This window comes from Papio anubis, chromosome 10 (assembly GCF_008728515.1).
Source record: "Papio anubis isolate 15944 chromosome 10, Panubis1.0, whole genome shotgun sequence".
Classification (NCBI taxonomy): Eukaryota; Metazoa; Chordata; class Mammalia; order Primates; family Cercopithecidae; genus Papio; species Papio anubis.
Window position 1 is genome coordinate 114,350,233 of NC_044985.1, and position 23,067 is coordinate 114,373,299.

Below are 23,067 nucleotides of genomic sequence, written 5' to 3' on the forward strand. Positions count from 1 at the left end.
CTGGCCACGGTGGCTCACACCTGTAATCCCCGCACTTTGGGAGGCTGAGGTGGGTGGATCACCTGAGGTGAGGAGTTCAAAACCAGCCTGGCCAACATGATGAAACCCCATCCCCACTAAAAATACAAAAATTAGCCAGGTGTGGTGGCAGGCACCTGTAATCCCAGCTGCTCGGGAGGCTGAGACAGGAGAATCGCTTGAACCCAGGAGGCGGAGGTTGCAAGGAGCCAAGATCGCACCACTACACTCCAGCCTGGGCAACAAGAGTGAAACTCTGTCTAAAAAAAATTAAAAATAATAGTAAATAAAAAATAAAGTTATGAACTCTGTAACAATTAACACTGCAAACATGTTTGATTACTATTTTCCTCTCTTCTTTCTAAAGAAAACAGTCATCCGCTGAACTGAGACTCAGGCCTATCTGTTTCTGGTACTAGCTCTGTCCTCAATTCTCCATGTGACTTTGTAAAAGATCTTTAAACACTTATATGCTTATGTTTCCGCATCTATAAAACAAGGATAATGACAAGTTACTCTGCCTACCCGTTATGAGTGTTGTAAAGATACAAAAAGATGTTATTTCCAAAATTGTTTTGAAAAAAGTTTGTAAATAAGCCGATGGTATGCTGAACACCTATCAGAAAGACTATTATTTGGGTATTTCAGGTCTTTTCAAATTTTTGATGATAATATTATATATCATGCAATCAAAAATTACTTTTTTGTGATCTTTAGATGATGAGGGTTGTTTGGGGTGGAAATCAATACATAAAAGAAGTACCTCAATATGAATAGGTATGTGTTTTTTTCTGACACCAAATGTGTGGCATCTTTTCCAACAACAAAAGTATTCTTCCGAAACCAATCAGTTCTTTAACTTCTCTGAAACCAACTGAGTATCCAACAATTCAATTTAATTATTTATTTTAGCAATTACAAATGTTCAGGGTCTATTTAATGTTACACAGCCTACCCAAATCTCTGAAAGTTGGGGTCAATGCCAACTCTGGCACTACCCAGAGCTGGCATTGACCCCACAGGCTAAGATGTCAGTCCCACAAGACTGCCCTACTGTAGATAACAGCCATGAATGGGGTGACCAGGCCACCCACATTTCTGTGGAGAAGACTACAACTTTGGGGGTTCACAGGACTTCCCTCAGGTTGGGTAATTCCTTAGAATCATTCACAGAACTCAGAAAGTATTCTACTTATGATTAGTTTTATTATAAAGAACACAACTGAGGGATGACTGGCTTTGTTGAGTGAGCGTGTGGAGGCGTTCTGGTGGCTGGTTGTGATTGGCAATTTGCAGCATCCTCATATCCATTCACAGGTCAAAATGAAAATCTTCATGACAACCTTGATCAGCAAGACAATCACCCTGGAGGTGGAGCCCAGGGACACCATGAAAAATGTGAAGGCCAAGATCCAGGATAAAGAAGGCATCCCCAGCCTCCTGAGTAGCTGGGATTACAGGCGTGCACCACCACAGCTGGCTAATTTTTGTATTTTGTTTTTGGTAGAGATGGGGTTTCACCATGTTGGCTAGGCTGGCCTCAAACTCCTGACTTCAAGTGATCCACATTAATTCTTCACTCTTGCATTCGCAGTGCCCAATGATGGCACTACTCTGCACTATAGCGATTTGCCCCAACTTAAGTTTGGAAATTACCAGTTTCAGTAAACAGTTAAACCTGCTCAAAATGTTAATAAAGGTTTTGTTGCATGGAAAAAAATAAAACCTCAGAAAGAACCAAATATAGGGCAAGGTGGGGAAGGAGGGACAGAGCTTTCATGACCTCTCCAGGTGAGCCTCAACCCTACCTCCCAACACATAAATGCATTCACCAATTCAGAAGCTCCCTGAACCCTGTCGTTCAGGGGTTTTTATCAAGGTTTCATTATGTTGGCAAGATTGATTAAATCACTTGCCACTGGCAATTGACCTCAATCTTCTGCCCTTCTCTTCTCCCCAGACGTCAAGGTTTGGGGTTGAAAATTCTAATCTTCCAGTCACGTGGTTGGTACTTATAAGACACCCATCATTTTGGAATTTCCAAGAGTTTAGGGACTTTGTGCCAGGAACTGGGGACAAAGATCAACTATGTATTTTTTAAAGTATACCACAGTAGGGCTGATCACGTGTGTATTAGTCTGTTCTCGCATTGCTATAAAGGACTACCTGAGACTGGGTAATTTATGAAGAAAAGAGGTCTAATTGACTCACAGTTCCACAGGCTCTAAAGGAGGCACAGCCAAGAAGCCTCAGGAAACTTACAATCATGGAAGATGGCAAAAGGAAAGCAAGTACATTTTACCATGGTGAAGCAGGAGAGAAAGAGTGAAGGGAGGGAGAAGTGCTACCCACTTTTGAAAAACCAAATCTCATGAGAACTCACTCATTATCAAGAGAACACCAAGGGGGATGTCCTCCCCCATGATCCAATCACCTTCCTCCAAGCATCTCCTCCAGTGCGGGGGATTACAATTCAATATGAAATTTGGGCAGGGACACAAATCCAAACCACATGATTCCTCCCCTGGCCCCTCCCAAATCTCATGTCCTTCTCACATTGCAAAATAAAATTATCCCTTCTCAACAGTCAACAGACCCCCAGTCTTAACTCATTTCAGCATTAACACAAAAGTCCATAATCAAAAGTCTCGTGAGACAAGGTAAGATCCTTCAGCCTGTGAACCTGTAAAATCAAAAACAAGTTAGTTGTTTTCAAGATACAATGGGGGTACAGACATTGGGTAAATGTACCCATTCCACATGGGAGAAATTGGTGAAAACAAGGGACTATGACCCCGTGCAAGTCTGAAACCCAGCAGGAAAGTCATTCAATCTCAAACCTATAATTTCCTTTGACTCTATATCTCACATCCAGGCCACACTGATGCAAGGGGTAGGCTCCTAAGGCCTTGGACATCTCCACCCCTGTGGCTCTGCAGAGTACAACACCCTCAGCTGCTTTCATAGGCTGATGTTGGGTGCCTGTGGTTTCTCCATGTGCACGGTGCAAACTGTCAGTGGATCTACCATTCTGGGGTCTGGAGGATGGTGGCCTTCTTCTCACAGCTCCACTAGGCAGTGCTCCAGTGGGAAATCTGTGTGGGGGCTCCAACCCCATATTCCCCTCTGCACTGCCCTAGCAGAGGTTCTACATAATCGCTTTGCCCCCTGAAGCAGACTTCTGCCTGGACATCCAGATTTTCCATACATCCTCTGAGATCTAGGTGGAGGCACCCAAGGCTCAACTTTTGCACTCTGTGTACCCGCAGGCTTAATATCACATGGAGGCTGCCAAGGCTTGGGGCTTGTACCCCCTGAAGCAATGCCCTGAACAGTACCTTGGCCCATTTTAGCCACAGCTGGAACTGTGCAGTGGCAATGCAGGATGCCATGTCTCAAGGCTGTAAAGAGCAGTGGGGCCCTGGACTTGGCCCACAGAACCATTCTTCCCTCTTGGGCCTCTAGGCCTGTGATGGGAGGGGCTGCCGCAAAGGTCTCTGAAATGCCTTCAAGGCATTTTCCCTATTATCTCAGCTATCAACATTTGGCTCCTCTTTACTTATGCAAATTTCTGCAGCCAACTTGAAATCCTCTGCAGAAAATGGGTTTTTCTTTTCTACCACGTGGTCAGGCTGCAAAATTTCCAAACTTTTATGCTCTGCTTCCCTTTTAAATATAAGTTCCCATTTCAGATCATCTTTTTGCTCACACATATGGCCATATGCTGTTAGAAGCAGCCAGGTCACATACTGAATGCTTTGCTGCTTAGAAATTTCTTCCACCAGATGCCGTAAATCACCTCTCTCAAGTTCAAAGTTCCACGGATTCCTAGAATAGGGGCACAATGCCACCCGTCTCTTTGGTAAAGCATAGCAAGAGTGACCTTTACTCCATTTCCTAATAAGTTCCTCATCTCTGTCTGAGACCACTTCAGCCTGGACTTCACCGTCCATATCACAATCAGCATTTTGGTCACAACAATTTAACAAGTCTCTAGCATGTTCCAAACTTTCCCTCATCTTTCTGTCTTCTTTTAAGCTCTCCAAACTGTTCCAACCTCTGCCCATTACCCGTTCCAAAGCTGCTTCCACATTTTCAGGTATCTTTATAGCAATGCCCCTCTCCCAGTACCAATTTTCTGTATTAGTCTGTTCTTGCATTGCTATAAAGAACTACCTGAGACTGGGTAGTTTATGAAGAAAAGAGGTTTGATTAACTCATAGTTCCATAGGCTGTACAGGAAGCAGGGCCGGGGAGGCCTCTGGGAATTTACAATCATGGCAGAAGGTGAAGGGGAAGCAGGCACATCTTCACATGGTGGAGCAGGAGACAGGGTGTGAAGGCGGAAGTGCCACACACTTTTAAACAACCAGATTTCATGAGCACTCACTCACCATCACAAGAACAGCAAGAGGGGAGTCAACCACCATGAGTCAATCACCTCCCACCAGGCCCCTCCTCCAACCCTGAGGATTACAATTCCACATGAGACTTGAGTGGGGACACAAATTCAAACCAGATTAATGTGAAAAGGAAAAACAACAAAATATCCTGGCTTCTTTCTAACCTAATGTCAATACCAGAGCACCCATAGTCAATGAAGATTGCCTCCCCCATTTCCCAAAGTGCCAGGTGAGGTGAGAGCAGAAAAAGAGATAACTGGATCTACGGAGTGTACTCCAGTTGAAACGCATCAGGAAGCAGATGCCCTGAACTCAGACATCTGAGGTCCTAGAGCCCCGCACAAATGGTCCTTGTCCTTCTCCCCAGGCCTGGGCATTGATGCTGAGCTGGAGGCTTCCAGGGTCTCTTCGCCCTCACAGGAATCAGAGTCTTCACTGCTGATCACTGCACAAAGGAACAAAATCCCTTAGGGTCTCAGTGTGGGACCCAGGAGCCAACACAGCAGGAAACACACAATTAGGGACACCAGGAAAGACCCGGGAGCTTGTGTGACTTGCAGGTAGGAATGTCCCTACCCAGCACAGTTACAGTGCTCCTGCGGAATACTGAGACGCAGGGTCCTGGTGCTCCAGTCACTGAAACTAGACCCTGAGGCTGGGGACAAATGGCCACAGTGGCCAGCTTTGAGTGTCTTGCTCTCCATTTCCTTACTCCCTCTCTCTCCTTCCCCTTCCCATTGTCTCTGTCCATTTCTCCACTCCTGCTTCTTTCTTGCAGCTTCTCCCTCTTTGTTTCTCAATCTGTTGGTCCTCACTCTGGCGTTTTCTGTTTCTGCCTCTTTTACTTCCTTGCACCTCTATCACTCTCCCCTGGCTTTCTTGCTCTACATACCTACCCTCCACGTCTCCTCTGAGCCACTTCTCCCACTCCCAGGTCTCTCTGTACTTTTCCATTTCCCCACTGACTTTCCTCTGTCATGCAGAAGCTCCCTGAACTAAGCACCAGAATCCACGTCTCCCAGCATTCATCCGAGCTCCCTGGGCCACCACGTGGGACTCTGACCACACACCCAGCCTGTCACCTGTGCTGTGACTCATACAGTGTCACCACATCAAGCTTACTGATTATTATACCCTCCACCAGCCTTACAGATTATTTCAGGGGCTTGGTTACATGCCTTCCTTGCCATCTGGATGTCTTCCAGGAGCACAAAACTAGGTTGCACCCAATTTTGGGATCTGGATAGCTTTGCCCCTAGAACAAATAGTGATCTTTGAAGAATTTCCATCTTTTTCCCTCAAAAAAGCCTTATGGTACCCCTCTTCCTCTCTCTCTCCCCAGTTGACTTCAGAGGATCACTCTAGCACTAAATTTCACCTTCTTCCATACTGCCTCACTGCAGATACATTTCTTACTTTCTGTTTTTCTCTCTGTGTTTATCTTTTTACCTTGAACTCTATTTTGTTTTTCTCTTTTCCCTTTACCTGTCATTCTTATTTACTAACTGATAAATGTCTTGGCTGAATTTTGTGTTCTTCACTTAATTAACTTAATCATTAATAAAGACCTTAAGGGCCAGGCACGGTGGCTCACGCCTGTAATCCCAGCACTTTGGGCGGCCGAGGCAGGCGGATCATGAAGTCAGGAGATCGAGACCATCCTGGCTAACAGGGTAAAACCCCGTCTCTAGTAAAAATACAACAAATTAGCCAGGCATGGTGGTGGGCACCTGTAGTCCCAGCTACTTGGGAGGCTGAGGCAGGAGAATGGCATGAACCTGGGAGGCGGAGCTTGCAGTGAGCCGAGATCGCGCCACTGCACTCCAGCCTGGGCGACAGGGTGAGACTCCCTCTCAAAAAAATATAAATAAATAAAAATAAATAAATAAAGACCTTAAGTTCTTAACTTAATTCTTATACTTATTTCCACAAAAGTAGCTTATTACATGTACATGTACATATAAATATAATTCTTAGGCTAGGTGCCGTAGTGCACACCTGTTATCCCAGCACTTTGGGAGGCCAAGGCAGGCAGATCACCCACGGTAGGGAGTTTGAGACCAGCCTGGCCAACGTGGCAAAACTCCATCTCTACTAAAAATACAAAAACTTGCCGGGTGTGGGGGTGCATGCCTGTAATCTCAGCTACTCAGGAGGCTGAGGCAGTAGAATTGCTTGAGCCCAGGAGGCGGAGGTTGCAGTAAGCCGAGATCACACCACTGCCTTCGCCCTCCAGCCTGGATGACAGAGCAAGACTCCGTCTCAAAACCAAATAAATATAAATAAATAAATAAATACAATTCTTAGAACTATTTTTGTGATGCTTTCCATACAAATACATCAGTGATGTCATAGTTTGCCAAAATATGTGTCTAGTTTTTAGGGCACAAAAATACGAATACTTTCATTTCCTGACAATATGAAGTATGCTCTTTATTATGTGCCAGACACTGTCATGCTAGGTTCGAAGGACACAGCGAGAACAAGCAGCTGTGGTCCAGAGAGAGCCCGTGCTAAGCACACGATCACAACAAGGCAGGAGTTTTATCTCACAGCAAGCAAGAAGTGCTCTGGAACAGACAGGCCAGTCCAGGAAACAGGAAGAAGTGCTCTGGAACAGACAGTCCCATCCAAGAGACAGGAAGAGGCTTATGGGAAGAAATATCACGTGAGCAGGAGGTAGCCAGATTAGGGAGGAGATGAGAAGGATAGAGGCCAAGAAAACAGACCCTGATAGAAGACAGAGCGTGGGCAAAGTAATTTGAATAACTATAAGAAGCCAGCGTGACTTCTTGGAGTGAGAGAATAGAGGCTGGAGAAATAGGAAGGGTCCTCATTGCCCAGCCTTGAAAGTCTAGTAAAGAGATCAGCTTCAACGCAGGTGTCATGCCAGTCATTGAAGGTTAGGTAGGAAGACAGCACAAACACACCTGAACTTTGGTATGATGTGGCAACTGAAGTTCATGAGAGAGTCATCAGAGATCTCATTAGCATCACAGCATTAGGGATAGAGAAAAATGATCAGGTGGCAAATGCCACCAGGTACAGTGCACGGGGCTGGATGGCTGATGGGGCATGGGGGTTGAGGGAGGGAAGAACTCAGGAGGATTCCTTTCTTTTTTTTTTTTTTTTTTTTGAGACAGAGTTTAGCTCTTATTGCCCAGGCTGGAGTTCAATGGCTCTATCTCGCCTTACCGCAACCTCTGCCTCCCATGTTCAAGCGATTCTCCTGCCTCAGCCGCCCAAGTAGCTGGGATTACAGGCATGCACCACCACGCCCAGCTAGTTTTTGTATTTTTAGTAGAGACAGGGTTTCTCCATGTTGGTCAGGCTGGTCTCGAACTCACAACCTCAGGTGATCCGCCCACCTCGGCCTCCCAAAGTGCTGGGATTACAGGCGTGAGCCACTGTACCTGGCAAGATTCCTGAATTTCTTGCTTGAGAAAACTTGACAGTAATGGCCACTTTACCAAAAAAGGAATTCTGGAAGAGGAGGAGGAAGGGGAAAAGGAGGAGGATGTGGTTTCATGGAAGAATGTGTCTCCTCTCTTGCTGCCACACTGATCTCCACCAATTTCTTATTTGTTCTTTACACTTACTCTCTTCCTGGCTTCTTCGTGCCTCTCCCCCGCTTTCTCTGTTCCTGGTATTTACATTGACCTCATGTTTCTCTCTCCATATGATTTTTCTCACGGTCCCTCATTTGAGTTTTCAGTTATCTCTCCTCTGCCATGTCTCTCACTTCCTCCCTTTTGTCTCTGTGTTTCCGGGGCTTCCCTTGATCCTCTGTCTGCCTCGACCCCTCCAAGCATTTTCTTCCTGTGTCTTATCCTTGTCTCAAAAAGTCGTGTCCCTTCATTCCTTTTTTGGCTTTAACTCTACCCCCAGGGCCCTTTTCCCTCACCCTCCCCATTCTGAAGGTTGTCTCCAATGACCTTTCTTCCTTGCAAATCTGATGGTCACACACCTTGTTTGCCTGATCTTGTGGCAACTTCCAGCAAGCAGGACAAAATTATTTCCTTGTCAATCCTCCACCAACCTGGGAAAGCTTAGACACCATGTCCACTTAGGTAAAACTGGGCTCACTCCTAAAACTTGCTATTCCGTGGCCCAATCGTCCACCTCTTCCATACTCGCGCTCCTCAGCTTCTCCACCCAGGAGGCCATGCTCCAGGGAGGCGTTCAGCTCTCCTTTCTCTCCTGCCTGGAAGACTTAGGGCGCATACTCTAGGGGTCCTGCCAGTGAGTGCCTCTCACAGTGTTGCAGCCTGGGCACATCACATGCCTCATCCTGCTTGCTTCCCTCACAAATTTGAAAGCGGCCAGAGGTTGGGCTCCTGTCAGAAGCGGGGGGCGGGGGGATGGGGGGGCGGGGAGAGAAGCCCTTCCTCCCTCCACACCCTGAGCTAATCAGGTAATTGGTCACTTAAAGGGCAGGATTCAATTGCAGTACCTTGTCTACCATGTGGCCGTCCACTGGGCACCTCTTCTGACCCTCTCTCCTTTTTTATTTGGAGATCCTTGAGTTCTCTGGGCACTGAAGAGAGAACATAAAATGAAAGACCAGATCCAGTGGCCGGGAAAAGGACTGAGATATGACCACACTGAGCGCTGCGGTTGGGAGCGGAAGTGAACTGCTCCTGGGGAGGTGATGCCCCTCTCCGAGGACCCCTGCTGTCCAGCCAAGTCCTGCTTTGCCTCTTCCCATCTTGTCAGACCTTGTTCTCTCTCTCTCTCCTACTCAGCCTCCCACCAGGATCCAGTCCCCAGGCTTCTGCCCTAGGAAGGCATCTCTGCATCGTGGACTTAGCCAGCTTCTCTCTTGTCTCCCGGTGCATCTGTCTCTCTCCTCTCCGGCAATGCTGCAGGAGGACGCATTCCTCATTCTCCGTTTTCCTTTCCCAACTCTCTTCTTCTACATCTCTTCCAACCTACATATCAGGCTCGAGTCCTGTTCTGTCTCTCCGTGTCTTTTTCTGTCTTCCTCACTTCAACTAGAAGACATGCCTTTCCGTTACGTCAGTGTCTGCCTGCAGTGGACACTGGTCTATCCTTCTGCTGTCATTCAGGACTCCTTGGGGTCTCCCTTTAGACACTGATCATTTGACACAGCACTGCCTTCCCCCTTCTGTGTGTGCTACAGACATCTACCACTAGTCACCCATGCAAACACCTGGCTGTCATCAGCCTTACCTACTTGGGTGCTTGTGTTTGCTTGCTGTGTTCCAAGAGCATCACCTGGGCCAAGGATAGAATGTTCTGGCTTTATAGATGTTGACTTCACATTCCGGACAGGCTCAGAGGCTTCTGTTCTGGTTCCAGAATGGATGACCCCTAGATGACATTATGATTTCATAAATATGGCACTGTGATGTCATAAATCAAAACCTAAAGTTTTTATTTAAATGCATTAATTAATCAAATATCCTTTTTATCATGTATCCCAATTATCAATGACATCAGAATGACCTTCCACAGCTCTGAGAGTTCGCTAATATTTCTTGATGTCATTCATTTCAGAAAAAGTGATCATGAAATGCTGAACAAAGAGATAAAACTTGTTATGGACATTACGGTCTAAGGATGAGGGATATTAGGAAAAATAGAAAAAAGAAGAAGACCAAGAATCTAGAAACAGAGGCTAGTTATAGCACAAAAGTACTAAAGGGTTTTTGAAAAGGCCCATCTGGTATCTGAAAGGTGGCTCCTAGCTGCATGCCCCAGGGATGATGGATGAGGGTTTGTATGGGAGGCACAGTGGTGCCGTGGTCCTATGTGAAGGACCCAACAGGGAAGAGAGCCTGTCCCACAGAAGGAACATGCCCATCATTTCCCTCCAGCCACCACAGCACGGGCCATCATTGGATGTAAGCTCAAAGTACCAAGGCAGCAGCCAGATTCAAGCAGATGCAGGCAGAAAAACAGTGAAGCAGACACATGGGTAAAATGAGCAGGCTCAGCACCAGCAGGAACCAGCAGCGAGTGTGCTTAAGGGGTGTAGGAGGAAGAAGTCCTCCCAGGCAACCTGGAGGATAAGGACTTGTTACTGAAATCCTGAACTGGGAGACACTGCAGATGCAAACACTAAAAATTTGGGACAATCATAAACAGAGGCAACCCTCTCTTCCCTTCCCCCCAGCACATTCCAGAATGGGGCAAGAACAGCAGAGGATCACAGCACAGTCAAGAGGAACAGACCAACAGGAGATGAGGAACCTGACCGTGACCAGGTCAGGCTTTGAAAAGGGTCTTCACAGCCAGGTGCAGTGGCTCACACCTGTAATCCCAGCACTTTGGGAGGCTGAGGCAGGAGGATCACTTGAGCCCAGGAGTTCAGACCAGCCTGGGCAATATAGTGAGACCCTATCTCTACAAACAATTAAAAATTAGCTGGGCGTGGTGGTACATGCCTATGGTGTCAGCTACTGGGAGACTGAGATGAGAGGATCGCTTCAGGCCAGGAATTCAAGGCTGCAGTGAGTTATGACTGTGCTGCTGCACTCCAGCCTGAGCAACAGAGGGAGGCTCTGCCTTTAAAAAATAGAGAGAGAGAGAGTTTTCACCATCTGGAGCTGGCCGCCTGATCCTTTTTTTTTTTTTTTTTTTTGAGACAGAATCTCACTCTGTCACCCAGGGTGGAGTGAAGTGGTGCAATCTCAGCTCACTGCAATGTCCACCTCCTGGGTTCAAGCAATTCTTATGCCTCAGCCTCCCAAGTAGCTGGGACTTCAGGCATGTGCCACCATGCCTGGCTAATTTTTTTTTTTTTTTTTTTTTTTTTTTTGTAGAGATGGGTTTTCACCATGTCAGCCAGGCTAGTCTCGAACTCCTGGCCTCAAGCGATCTGCCCACCTCAGCCTCCCAAAGTGCTAGGATTATAGGTGTAAGCCACTGTGCCCAGCCCCACCTGATTCTCGAAGTCAGACTCCAGCCCTGAGAGTGGGGGACTGGGTCCCTGCACCCTTGGCTGAGAGGGTCTTGGCCAGACAACCCCGCTGAGTATCCTCCATGAGACATTCTGGTAACTGGCGATGGCAGAGTGAACCTGCCTTTGTCCCCATAGCTACCCTGCCCAGGGCCCTTAGCTCATTTCCTGCGAAGTCCTGGTTGCCTCATGCCCACCTCCTTTTACACCACACCCTCCCTCTCCACATCTGTTTATGCTTTCTCATTGGCCTTTCCATGAGGACTCAGAGTTTGGGTCACCTCCCCTCCCTCCAGCTCTTTGTATTCTTTTTTCCGTGGACCTTTTTTTCTGAATGTGTTTCCCCACTTTTGTTTCATGTTTCTGTCTTTTCCATTAGATTCCCTGGGTAACAGGAAGAACGTAACTTCTGTCACAGTAGCAGAAAGACAGAAAAAGCCCATCATTAACTGATGAATGAATAAACAAAATGCAGTAGAGACATGATGGAATATTACTCAGCCATCAAAAGGACTTGAGATAATAATTCATGTTACCACGTGGAAAAAACCTGGAAACATCATATTAAGTGAAGGAAGCCCAGACACAGAAGGCCACGTATTGTGTGATTCCATTTACATGAACTGTCCGGAATAGGCAAATTTGTAGAGGTGGAAAGTAGATTACTGATTGCCGGAGATTAGGGGCAGAGGGAAATTAGATGATTGGTTAATGGGCATAGGGTTTCCATTTGGGATGATTAAACCGTTTTGAAACTACAGACAGGTGATGGTTGTACAACATTGTGAATATACTAAATGTCACCGAATTCCACACTTTAAAATGGTTAACATCTGAATTTTACCTCCTTCCCTCCCAAAAAATAACAAAGGCTCTGGGTTCATCTTTTCTCACCTGATCTAGGCAACCCCATACATTGTCCCTCTGGGTTTCGGTTTCCTAATCTGCAAAATGGGCACATAAATAATACTAATCTCCAAAGGCAGCCATGAACACTAAACCCAGAGCTGCCACAGAGCAGGTATTCAATCACAGTGAGCTGTTCATAACACGGTTATTTTTACTGTTGTCCTTCAACGTCTTTCAATTCCCCTCCTTCTTCCTCTCTCTCTCAAAATACCCTCATCCTCTTCTCAGCACATGCATCACTTCCTCTCTGTGTCTTTCTGTGTGACTACCTTTCTCTTTGAATATTCCTGCTGCTGAACAACATGCCCCCATTTAAATCGGCCCCTTCTTCTGGCATCACCAAGAGTATCTTCTTTGACGTTGGTGGCCATAGGCACATCCTTCTTAGCCCTTCACGGCTTCTCACTGAAAGTCTCCTATAAACTAGTCATTCACACTCAGATCCTCACTCTACCCTCCAGGTTATTGGGGAGAAAGTCTGTTTTTGCCACCTCTTGAGAGTGCTCTTGGATTCCAACTGGAGTCAGGTCACTTTGGAATCAACACAAAGTGACCCTCAACCAGCTCTGCCACCATCCCCAGCAGTGCAGTCTTCCCTCAGACCTCGGTTTCCTGTCTCCTTTTCTTCTTAGTAGACCAGAAAACAAAGTTTTCATCCAGACATTATTACCTTGTTTACAGCTTGGCTGAAAGCTGGGCATTTTTGGTGTCTCTTTTCCGTCCCTTTTCTGGGAAAAGGGGAGTGCTGAACAAAGAAAAGAATTAATTAGAGTCTGCAAGCAAGTGACCAGGAACCCCAACTCGTGACCACATGAATACAGCACCCGTGTGTTCTTACAATTCAGTGGGAAACTCCTAGGCCTTCAGTCACTCTGAATCTCAGTGACTTGTGACTTGGTGTTGCTTATTTCTTCCTCTGAGGCAGCCACGAAAGAAAATAACACAACACATAACCACTGAAATCCTATAGGTGATGAGCCTCTCAGGTTTTAAGGATGACGGAGCAGTAGAAAAATTGTAAACCATAATTAATCATCCAACAAGATGATCAGAGAGGAGTGAAAGCGTATCTCAATACAAATTCCATAAGTGGAATGTCTCTTGACCTGTGCAAATCTTCCGGAAGAAAGAAAGGGGTTTCCTGAGGAGAAGAGCTAAGATCCTAGAGAGATGCCTGTAGGTAAGAGAAGCCCAACAGCCTTAAATGTGGGGCTAGAAAACAGCAGAGTTTTGGCTAAATTGGGTCTGGAAAGATGACTGGTTCCCAAAGAGAGAGGACATGGTGGAGGAACTAGACAGAGTTCCCCAGGGGTGACCCAGACCCAAGGTACAAAGGGAGGACTCTCTGAAGGCTACAAGCAGGGAGCAAATATTGCCACACTGGGAAATGTCCTGAAACGCCTGGACCAAGGTCCCCGGAGTCTGCCAACAAAGGGAGGCCAGGGCACAGGTTAGTTATATTCATACCGCCTCGCACAGGGCCTGGGACATGTAAGCATTTCTTTATTTTTTTTTAATTATGTATTTATTTATTTATTTATTTTTTAGACAGAGTCTTGCTCTTTGTTGCCCAGGCTGGAGTGCAATGGCGTGATCTCAGCTCACTGTAAACTCCACCTTCCAGGTTCAAGCGATTCTCCTGTCTCAGCCTCCTGAGTAACTGGGATTTATACAGGCATGTGCCACCACGCCTGGCTAATTTTGTATTTTTAGTAGAGATGGGGTTTCTCCATGTTGGTCAGGCTGGTCTCGAACCCCCGACCTCAGGTGATCCACCTGCCTCGGCCTCCCAAAATGCTGGGATTACAGGCATGAGCCACCGCCCCGGCCACATGTAAGCATTTCATGAATACTTGTTCAATGAATGACTGACCAAATGAAAGAAAGAAAAGCAGACCTAGACCCCAAAAGACAGGGGAAAGAATTGATTACCCTTTTTGAAGCTTTTATGAATCTCAATTAAGTCAGGATATTCCTTCAAGTTAATCCTGCTGAATAGGACTGACAGAACTGAACAATCAAACACCTTCTCCAGGTGGCAGAGAACGTGGTACACAACTCTCTGTACAGGAATCAAGTTTATACAAGCTTCTTGAGAATCCTGTTAAAAAAGTCAATGGAAAAAGTAAACAAAATAATAGCTTTAAAGTTAAACAAAGATCGACAATGTAATTGCATAGAATACTTCCATTGTTCTCAGTGTAGGTTACTATTTTTCATGTAATATTCTAGAACTTCTTAAATATTTGATCCACTGTGTTAGAAAAACAAGTCAACCCTTCCTCTTGACTTTTGAGTTTTCATCCTGCCCAGGATGCCTTGGGAATAAATCTTACGGTGATTTTGTTGACTACACAGTAATCACTGCCCCCGCATTCCCCACCTTCCCCCTATGGTATGAGAAGTCCTGAACAGGCTCCGGGAGACAGGGAGATGGGTCTTCCCTTGCCAAGAAGAACACAACAGGAAGAGCACAATCGCACACTGAAGACATGGCTTCCTTCTCTGTACCTCCAGGGCACTGTTCAAAATACCTGAATTCCAAGGCTCCAGAACTACCCAACAAAATTTAAACACTTTAGACGAGACAACAGCAAGGCAGAAATTTGTTTGATAACAATTATAATGGCACAAAATCTCTGGGGGTTTCATCTGATACACGTAGACATGACAAAGAAATACTGCTTCCATTGTCTTAGTTATCTTAATTTTGTTTTATTCTTGTATGTTGTATAAATTACTACATATTTGCAGAGCGTATCAGTTTCACTCCAGCCACGTCACCGTTACCGTCCACTCCCACCGCAATACTTGCTATAAAAGAACAGGGCAGCCGGGCACAGTGGCTTATGCCTGTAATCCCAGTACTTTGGGAGGCCCAGGCGGGTGGATCACTTGAGGTCAGGAGTTCAAGACCAGCCTGACCAATATGGTGAAACCCCGTCTCACAAAACACAGTACCTTAGCTTGTGCGCGGCAGGGCGCCTGTAGTCCCAGGTACTGGGAGGCTGAGACAGGAGAATTGCTGTCCCAGAGAGGCTGCAGTGAGCCGAGATTGCCATTGCACTCCAGCCTGGGTGACAGAGCGACACTCCATCTCAAAAAAAAAAAAAAAAAAAAAAAAAAGGGAGGGGAGCTTCAGTTAGAAATAGAGTATCTTGTCCAGGAAAGGTGGCTCACACCTGTAATCTCAACACTTCGGGAGGCTGAGTTAGGAGGTTCACTTGAGGCCAGGACTTCGAGACCAGCCTGAGTAACACAGCAAGACCCCATCTCTACCAAAAAAAAAAAAAATTAGCCAGGTGTGGTGGCTTGCACCTGTAATCTCCCAGCTACCCAGTAGGCTGAAGCAAGAGGTTTGCTTGTGCCCAGGAGATCTAGGCTGCAGTGAGCCATAATTTTGCCACTTTACTCCATCCTGGCCACAGAGTGAGACGCTGTCTCTAAACAAAACAAAACAAAAAGAAAAACAAAAGAAAAAGAAATAGAAGTGTCTTTAATGACATCTGTTTACCCCATTACCTTCTACCTTATACAATAATTAACCAGCAGAAAAGGCCTTTCAGGCAGTGAGCAATATACTAAACTTTGAATCCAGGATGCCAAATATAAATGAACGTGGGGGCCAGACCACAGCGGGTGATGGAATAAACTTCACTTACAGCATACATTTTTTCAGTGATAAAAGAATTGTCTCTGAGGCTTTCAAGAAAAGGAAATGGCTTTGTTATTGCATTTGCTATCTCCACCTTATTTTCCTTGAAGTGATTGACAAAGATCTCACAGGAAATCTCCTTCTTCTGGACCGCTGCAAACATCCTAAGGAAAAAAAGTACAATGAGAAAATAAACATCAAGATTTCAAGATGCCTTTCCCAGCCAAAACATTCCAGACCCAGATGACTTCACTTGCAAGTTCTTCAAAACATACATTTAAGAAAGAATATAACCAATCTTACACAAACTCTCCCAGTGAATAAAGAAAAAAGGAACGCACTCTAACTCACTGGAGAAGGATAGCATAATTCTGATACACAACCTGACAAAGACATTACAAAAATGAAAAGTACAGGTTACTATCTCCCATGGACAGAGATGGGAAAACAGCAACAAAACATTAGCAAGTCAAATCCAGCAACAGTTAAAAATAATAATACATCATGACTAAGTGGGACTTATTCCAGGAATGCAAGAATTCTTTAACATTTAAAAATCAGGAAATGGTGCTTCCTTCGGCAGCACATACACTAAAATCAGAACAATACAGAGATTAGCATGGCCCCTGCACTAGGATGACACACAAATTTGTAAAACATACCATTAAAAAAAATGAGGAGGCCGGGCACTGTGGCTCACGCCTATAATCCCAGCACTTTGGGAGGCTGAGGCGGGCAGATCACAAGGTCAGGAGTTCGAGACCAGCCTGGCCAACATGATGAAACCCCGTCTCTACTAAAAATACAAAAATTATTATTTTTTTTTTTTACCATACCACCGGGCATGGCATGGTGGTATATACCTGTAATCCCAGCTACTCAGGAGGCTGAGGCAGGAGAATCACTTGAACCTGCGAGGCAGAGGTTGTGATGAGCCAAGATTCTGCCATTGCACTCCAGCCTGGGCAACAGAGCAAGACTCTGTCTCAAAAAAAAAAAAAAAAAATCAGGAACTGAATATCACCAGATTGACAAAATAAAGGAAAAAAAATATGATAATTTCAATAGATCCAGAAAAAGTAAAAATATAATAAAATATCTGTTCATGATTTTTAACTCTCAGAAAACTAAGAATAGAAAGTAACTTTTTTAATATAATGAAGTATATAAACAAACAAAACCCTATGACTAACACTATACTGAAATGTGAAATACTAAATACTTTCCCACTCAATTTGAGAACCAGACAAAAATGTCTACTGTCACCATTTCCATTTAACACTTACTAGAAATCCTAGACAATGCAATAAGGTGAGAAAAAGAAATAAAAAGAATAAACCCAAAAGGGAGGAAATATAACTACCATATTTTGCAGATGACTATATACTTGGAAAATCTAAAGGAATTAATAAACTATTAGAATTAATTAGTAATTTCAGTAAAGTATCTGGATTCAAGGTTAATATGCAAAAATAAATTGTGTTTTTGTATACTAGCAAATTACAAGTTTAAATAACAATAGAAAAACAATATCCTTTTCAGAAGCATCAAAACCACTAACAATAAAGGTGAATCTAACAAAAGATGTTCAAGAACACTACACTGAAAATCATAGAACTTTTGCTGAGAGAAATTAAAGAAAGCCAAAATAAATGGAAAGGTATATTTGTGGATTGAAGACTAAATATTAATATGTAAATTCTCCCCAACTGATTCATAGATTCAATATAATTTTAATAAAATTCAAGTGGAATTGTTTGTGGAAACTGACAAATTGATTTTAAAATATAAATGAAAATGCAAAAGACCAACATTAGCCAAAAGAGTCTTGAAAAAGAATCACAATGTTTTAACTTCATATAAAGTTACAATAACTAAGACAACATGATATGGGCATAAAGACAAGCATATAAATCAACAGAGACTACAAGAAAGAGAAACACACACATAAGGTCACCAAATTTACAACAAAGACACTGCCACATTTCAGCAGGGAAAAGGATGGTCTCCTCATGAAATAGTGTTGGAGCAATTGAACACCCTACCTCATACCATACACAAAACTTTATTTCAAATGAATCATAGACCTAAACATGAAAGATAAAATAGTAAAGCTTCTAGATCAGGTAGTATAATATCTTCTTGGCTTAAGGTAGGCAAAGATTTCTTGCAAAAGATCCCAAAACACTAACTATGAACGAAACCACTGACAAATTAGACTTACTTAAAATTAAGAACTTTTGTTCATCAAAAGACACTATTAGGAGAGTGAAAAAAAAGCCACAGAATATGTGAAGATATTCACAACACATATCTAACAGAAGACTTCTATGTAGAACATGTAGAAAGAATGTCTAGTAATTAGAAGAACACAAAAATCCCCAATCTTTTTAAAAAATGGGCAAAATCACAGGCATTTCATAACAAAATACTCAAATGACCAATAAACATATCAAAAAGTGCTCAAAAACATTGTTTTTCAGGGAAAAGCAAAGTAAAAGCTCAATGAGATACCACTATGCCAAGATACCACTATCTATTCACCAAAATGGCTAAGATTAAAAAAACAAACAAACAAAAAAAAAAACAGAACAAAACAAAAAAAACCTAGCATCAAATGTTGAGAGGAATATGCTGTTTGAAACACTCATACATTGCTAGTGGAGTGAAAATTAGTACACCCACTTTGGAAAACTGGCAGTGTCTACTAAAGCCACCCTATGACCAGGCAATTACACTCCCAGGTCTATACCAAGAAAAACAAAGCAAAACCAATAAAAGAAACGTCAGGGTTCAAATGTCTTTGTCTCACCTAGGTAACATTTGCAAAAGGGTAAGTTACGATAGGTAGCATTCCATCACCAGCTATCACTTGCCACTTTTTACCTGATTTCTCAGAGTTTAGTTTCTTCTACTTTTCAATATGCAGTTGGTTTTATGACCCAGTTCAAAGAAGTTTTGGAATAAAACTGAGTACAAGTAAATACATATAAAAACCCACATGGAGAAAGATGACAAAGGAAGGGAGAAAAAGACGCATATCTTCTGTTCACCTGCTGCCTTCCTGTTCCTGCTACTTTCTAGGCTGCAGTGCCCCATGGGGGCTGATGCACCATCTGCCAGCATCTATGCACTTTCAGGCCCAATTTGGGCTTTCCAACATGGCTCCCAGGGACCAGAACAAAAAGTCTGAACTGTCTCACCCAGAAAGTAGAAAAGGGAAGTAGAAGTATTAATATTTATGAATGCCTCTGTATTTGTGAAAACCGGGCCACAGATACTTGGAGTTTCTCAACTCTTGTGAAAATACGGTAGCAGGGAATTAAGAAGGACTTAGAGAATCATGTCTGGAGGACCAGAAGAGGGTGCAGCCCAAGGAGGAGGAACAGGAGGCCAACTCCGAGGAGTCCATGGAAGTCAGGGAACCATGTGTTTATGCAAAGGAAAGAGGGCGGAAAAGTCTATTTGACCAAAGTTGACTGAAGTTATTTCTAGGTGAAGTAACATAGTTATGTTAGAGAGAAATAAACCTCTATGTTTGCCTCCTCCCCTTGCAGACATGGCCATGGGGGGGAAAAAAAAAACGGAAAGACAGAAAGAAACTTCCAAGCCTCTCTCAGGCCTATGAGTTGGCGGGGCACACTGTGACCTTGACTGGACAAGTTAGACCCCAAGCATTTGGATATAGGTTGGAGGAAGCTGAAATGCTCTACATCATAAAGTTGGGGGAATGCCCTTAGAGTTTCTAAAAAACAGCCTGGGAGGAAAAAGAGAAACCTCTGGACTACTGGGGCCAGAGGCAGGAGTCAAGTCGATAAAATAGCCAACCTTTTAAAGAGAGTACAGATATGAGGCTTTAAAAAAAATACCCCCGGAATTTGACACTCCTCCCATTGAGAGGTGGAGTCTATGTCCCCTTTCCTTTAATCTGGGATCTGTGACTGCTTGACCAACAGAATGTTTGAATATGGCAGAAGCAATGCTATGCTGATTTTAGGACCAGGCCTTAAACCACAGGAGGGCCCCAGCCAGCCGGCCATGTGGTGCGCCATATTGGTAGTTGATGCCGCAGCCCTGGTCAAGCTGCCAGGAGATACCCATCTAGAGCAGACACACACCATCTCCACTGAGCTCTGCCCAAACTGCAGGTGTATCACAAAATAAAATAAGACTTATTGTTTTAAATCACTGCTGTAGGGTAGTTTTTTATTTCACAGTAGTATAACTAGAACAGATTTTGAAGTAGGATGCAGTTATAACAAAAACATAAAACATGGGGCATTTGGCTGTGGGACAGAGCAGTGGATGGAAACCTAAAGGTGTTCCAGAAGACGTCAGTGCAGTGTATGGGAAAGCGGAAGAAACACTAGTGCAATCTGGAGGAAGGAGACCCTTGTTATGTAGTGGTAAAAGTTCTGTGAAACTCTCACCTGCAGTCATGGGGAAGTAGAAAATGTACCCAGCAAAATCAATGACCTAGAGATGTCCAGGCAGTGGAGCTCAGAAAGGTTTCTCATGGGATGGGCCAAGGGGATGAGAACCAAGATTATCTAGGTCTTAAGGGGTGAGATGAAGATCCAGCTACATTTTTGTGTGTACACGGTGATTTTTTTCACTCATACTCTGATATTATTCAACAAAGATTTGAAGTGACTTTTTAAAATACTGAAAATGTATCAGTACAAAGTTAAAAATAAATTGGAGCAAAGAGAGAATGAAAGTGGGACATGAACTAAAACCAGGGACCAGAACTCTGAGCAGAACTGCGGAGCAGAGACAGGGAGGCAGCTGGGAGCCCCAGCGATGCTGGCATCCAGGGTTTGAGGTGAGCAGAGCCCAAAAGGGGGGAGGATTCAGGGGCCCCAGGGGGACCGTGCTCCAGAACGATGCTTTCCAAAGCATGTTCCACTGAATCTGACTTCTGACTGTTTTTTGGTTTGTTTTTTGGTTTTGTTTTGTTTTGTTTTTGAGATGGAGTCTCGCTCTGTTGCCCAGGCTGGAGTGCAGTGGCATGATCTCGGCTCACTGCAACCTCCACCTCCCTGGTTCAAGCAATTCCCCTGCCTAAGTCTCCTAAGTAGCTAGGATTACAGGCACCCGCCACCACGCCCGCTAATTTTTTTATATTTTTAATAGAGATGGGGTTTCACCATCTTGGCCAGACTGGTCTCGAACTCCTGACCTCAGGCAATCTGCCCACCTCAGCCTCCCAAAGTGCTGGGATTACAGGTGTGAGCCACTGCACCCAGCTGACTGTTTAAGAGGACTCTCAGGACATAAGGGTTCTGTGCCCAAGTAATAAAAAATGTGGGTCAACGAGGCTTCTATCCTTCTTCTCCTGCACCCCCCACCCTGGTTTGCATTTCTCTCCACACAAATTGGGCATACATCCTAGCATGCCAATGGAGGACATCTTCACCGGTGGACAGGCACATGCAGGTCCTGCACATGCGTGGGTCTCTCCCTCTCTCTCCCTCCCTCTCCCTCTCCCTCTCCCTCCTTCCCCCACGCTCTCACTCTGGCTCTGACTTGTCACTTGTGTGTCACACGTCTCACTGAGGCAGGATGTGCTCCCTCTGAGCAGAGCCATCTCTCCAGAGTGCTGCTCTCTTTTGCTCCCAACCATTATGGGGCAAGTTAACCTGAGCAAGAGAGTGGCCCAAATGTGCTGACTTCTCTGACTCCCTTGGCAAGGACTATAACACACCATAACTGAGTTCCCATCTCCCAGTCTTTTTTTTTTTGAGACCAAGGTCTCACTCTGTCACCCTGGCTGGAGTGCACTGGCATGATCTCAGCTCACTGCAACCTCTGCCTTCTGGGTTCAAACAATTCTTCTGCCTCAGCCTCCCGAGTAGCTGGGACTACAGGCACATGCCACCAGCCCAGCTAAGTTTTGTATTTTTAGTAGAGATGGGGTTTCGTCATGTTGGCGGCTGGTCTCAAACTCCTAACCTCAGGTGATCCATCCACCTTGGCCTCCCAAAGTGCTGAGATTACAGGCAGGAGCCACCGCACCTGGCCTTCCTGGAGTCTTTAAAAAAAAAAAATCATTCCAGGCCAGGCACAGCACTTTGGGAGGCTGAGGTGGGTGGATCACTTGAGGTCAGGAATTCAAGATCAGCCTGGCCAACATGGTGAAACCCTGTCTCTACCAAAAATACAAAAATTAGCCAGGTGCAGTGGTGCACACCTGTAATCCCAGCTACTTGGGAGGCTGAGGGAGGAGAATCGCTTGAACCCAAGAGGCGGAGGTTGCAGTGAACTGAGTTTGCACCACATATACTCCAGCCTGAGCGACAGAGCAGGACTCCATCTCAAATAAATAAATAAAATAACTCCTTTAAATTTAATTCAGCTTAAGTTTTTCTTTTAACAGACCAAGTGTCTCAGTGTTTGTGCAACCCAACTGACTCCAATAGAGTGATCAGGAGACCCCACCTTGAGAAACATTCTTCCTTTGACCTTTGGGCTATTAGAATCAGGAACTGTTAGATACTTCAAAGCTAAGTCTCAACTTCTGTTTGTCTTTCTTTTTTTGTTTGTTTTGTTTTGTTTTGTTTTTGTTTTGAGACAGAGTCTCACTCTGTCGCCCAGGCTAGAGTGCAGTGGCAGGATCTCGGCTCACTGCAACCTCCGCCTCCCGGGTTCACACCATTCTCCTGCCTCAGCCTTCCAAACAGCTGAGACTACAGGCGCCCGCCACCATGCCCGGCTTTTTTTTTTTTTTTTTTTTTTTTTTTTTTTTTTTTTTTTTTGTATTTTTAGTAGAGACGAGGTTTCACTGCGTTAGCCAGGATGGTCTGGATCTCCTGACCTCGTGATCTGCCCGCCTCAGTCTCCCAAAGTGCTGGGATTAAGGCATGAGCCACCACGCCCGGCCTGTTTGTCTTTCTTTTCTTTGGAATTCCATCCAGGTGAACCTTGGCAGGCCTCCTGTAGGTGCAGTTTATCTCAATCCCCATCTTCCCTCCTCTTCCGCTGAAATCATATCTCCCCACTGAAGGAGGCCTCACCGTGGTAGTGAGTTGCAAGGAACTTTTCCTTATTTCAGACCCAACTGTGTAGTGGACTTCTTACTGGGAAGATTGAAAGGAGCGAGGATCTTGGCCAGGCCTGGTGGTGCATGCCTGTAATCCCAGCTACTAGGAAGGGTA

The 23,067-nt window shown here is 44.8% G+C and overlaps 1 protein-coding gene and 1 non-coding gene across 13 annotated transcripts in view; one reads left to right on the top strand and one right to left on the bottom strand.

The window, feature by feature from the left end:
* Positions 1–2,188: 2,188 nt before the first annotated feature.
* Positions 2,189–23,067, bottom strand: part of LOC103876586 (nuclear autoantigen Sp-100-like) — a 30,240-nt gene continuing 9,361 nt past the window's right edge. For 2 of the 12 annotated variants that reach the window (XM_031651594.1, XM_021924103.2), the window contains exons 2-7: positions 16,005–16,074; positions 14,188–14,356; positions 12,926–13,000; positions 9,615–9,755; positions 8,875–8,958; positions 4,206–4,866 (exon numbers count right to left, since the gene is read on the bottom strand). In XM_031651594.1, coding sequence (XP_031507454.1) covers positions 4,712–4,866; positions 8,875–8,958; positions 9,615–9,755; positions 12,926–13,000; positions 14,188–14,356; positions 16,005–16,074 — 694 coding nt within the window. In that variant the 3' untranslated portion in view covers positions 4,206–4,711. The other 10 variants (XM_031651597.1, XM_031651596.1, XM_021924101.2 and 7 more) reach the window with 10 other exon arrangements.
* On the top strand, positions 16,478–16,581 carry LOC116269380. The gene has a single exon (XR_004176840.1). It is a non-coding gene; the product is annotated as a U6 spliceosomal RNA (small nuclear RNA).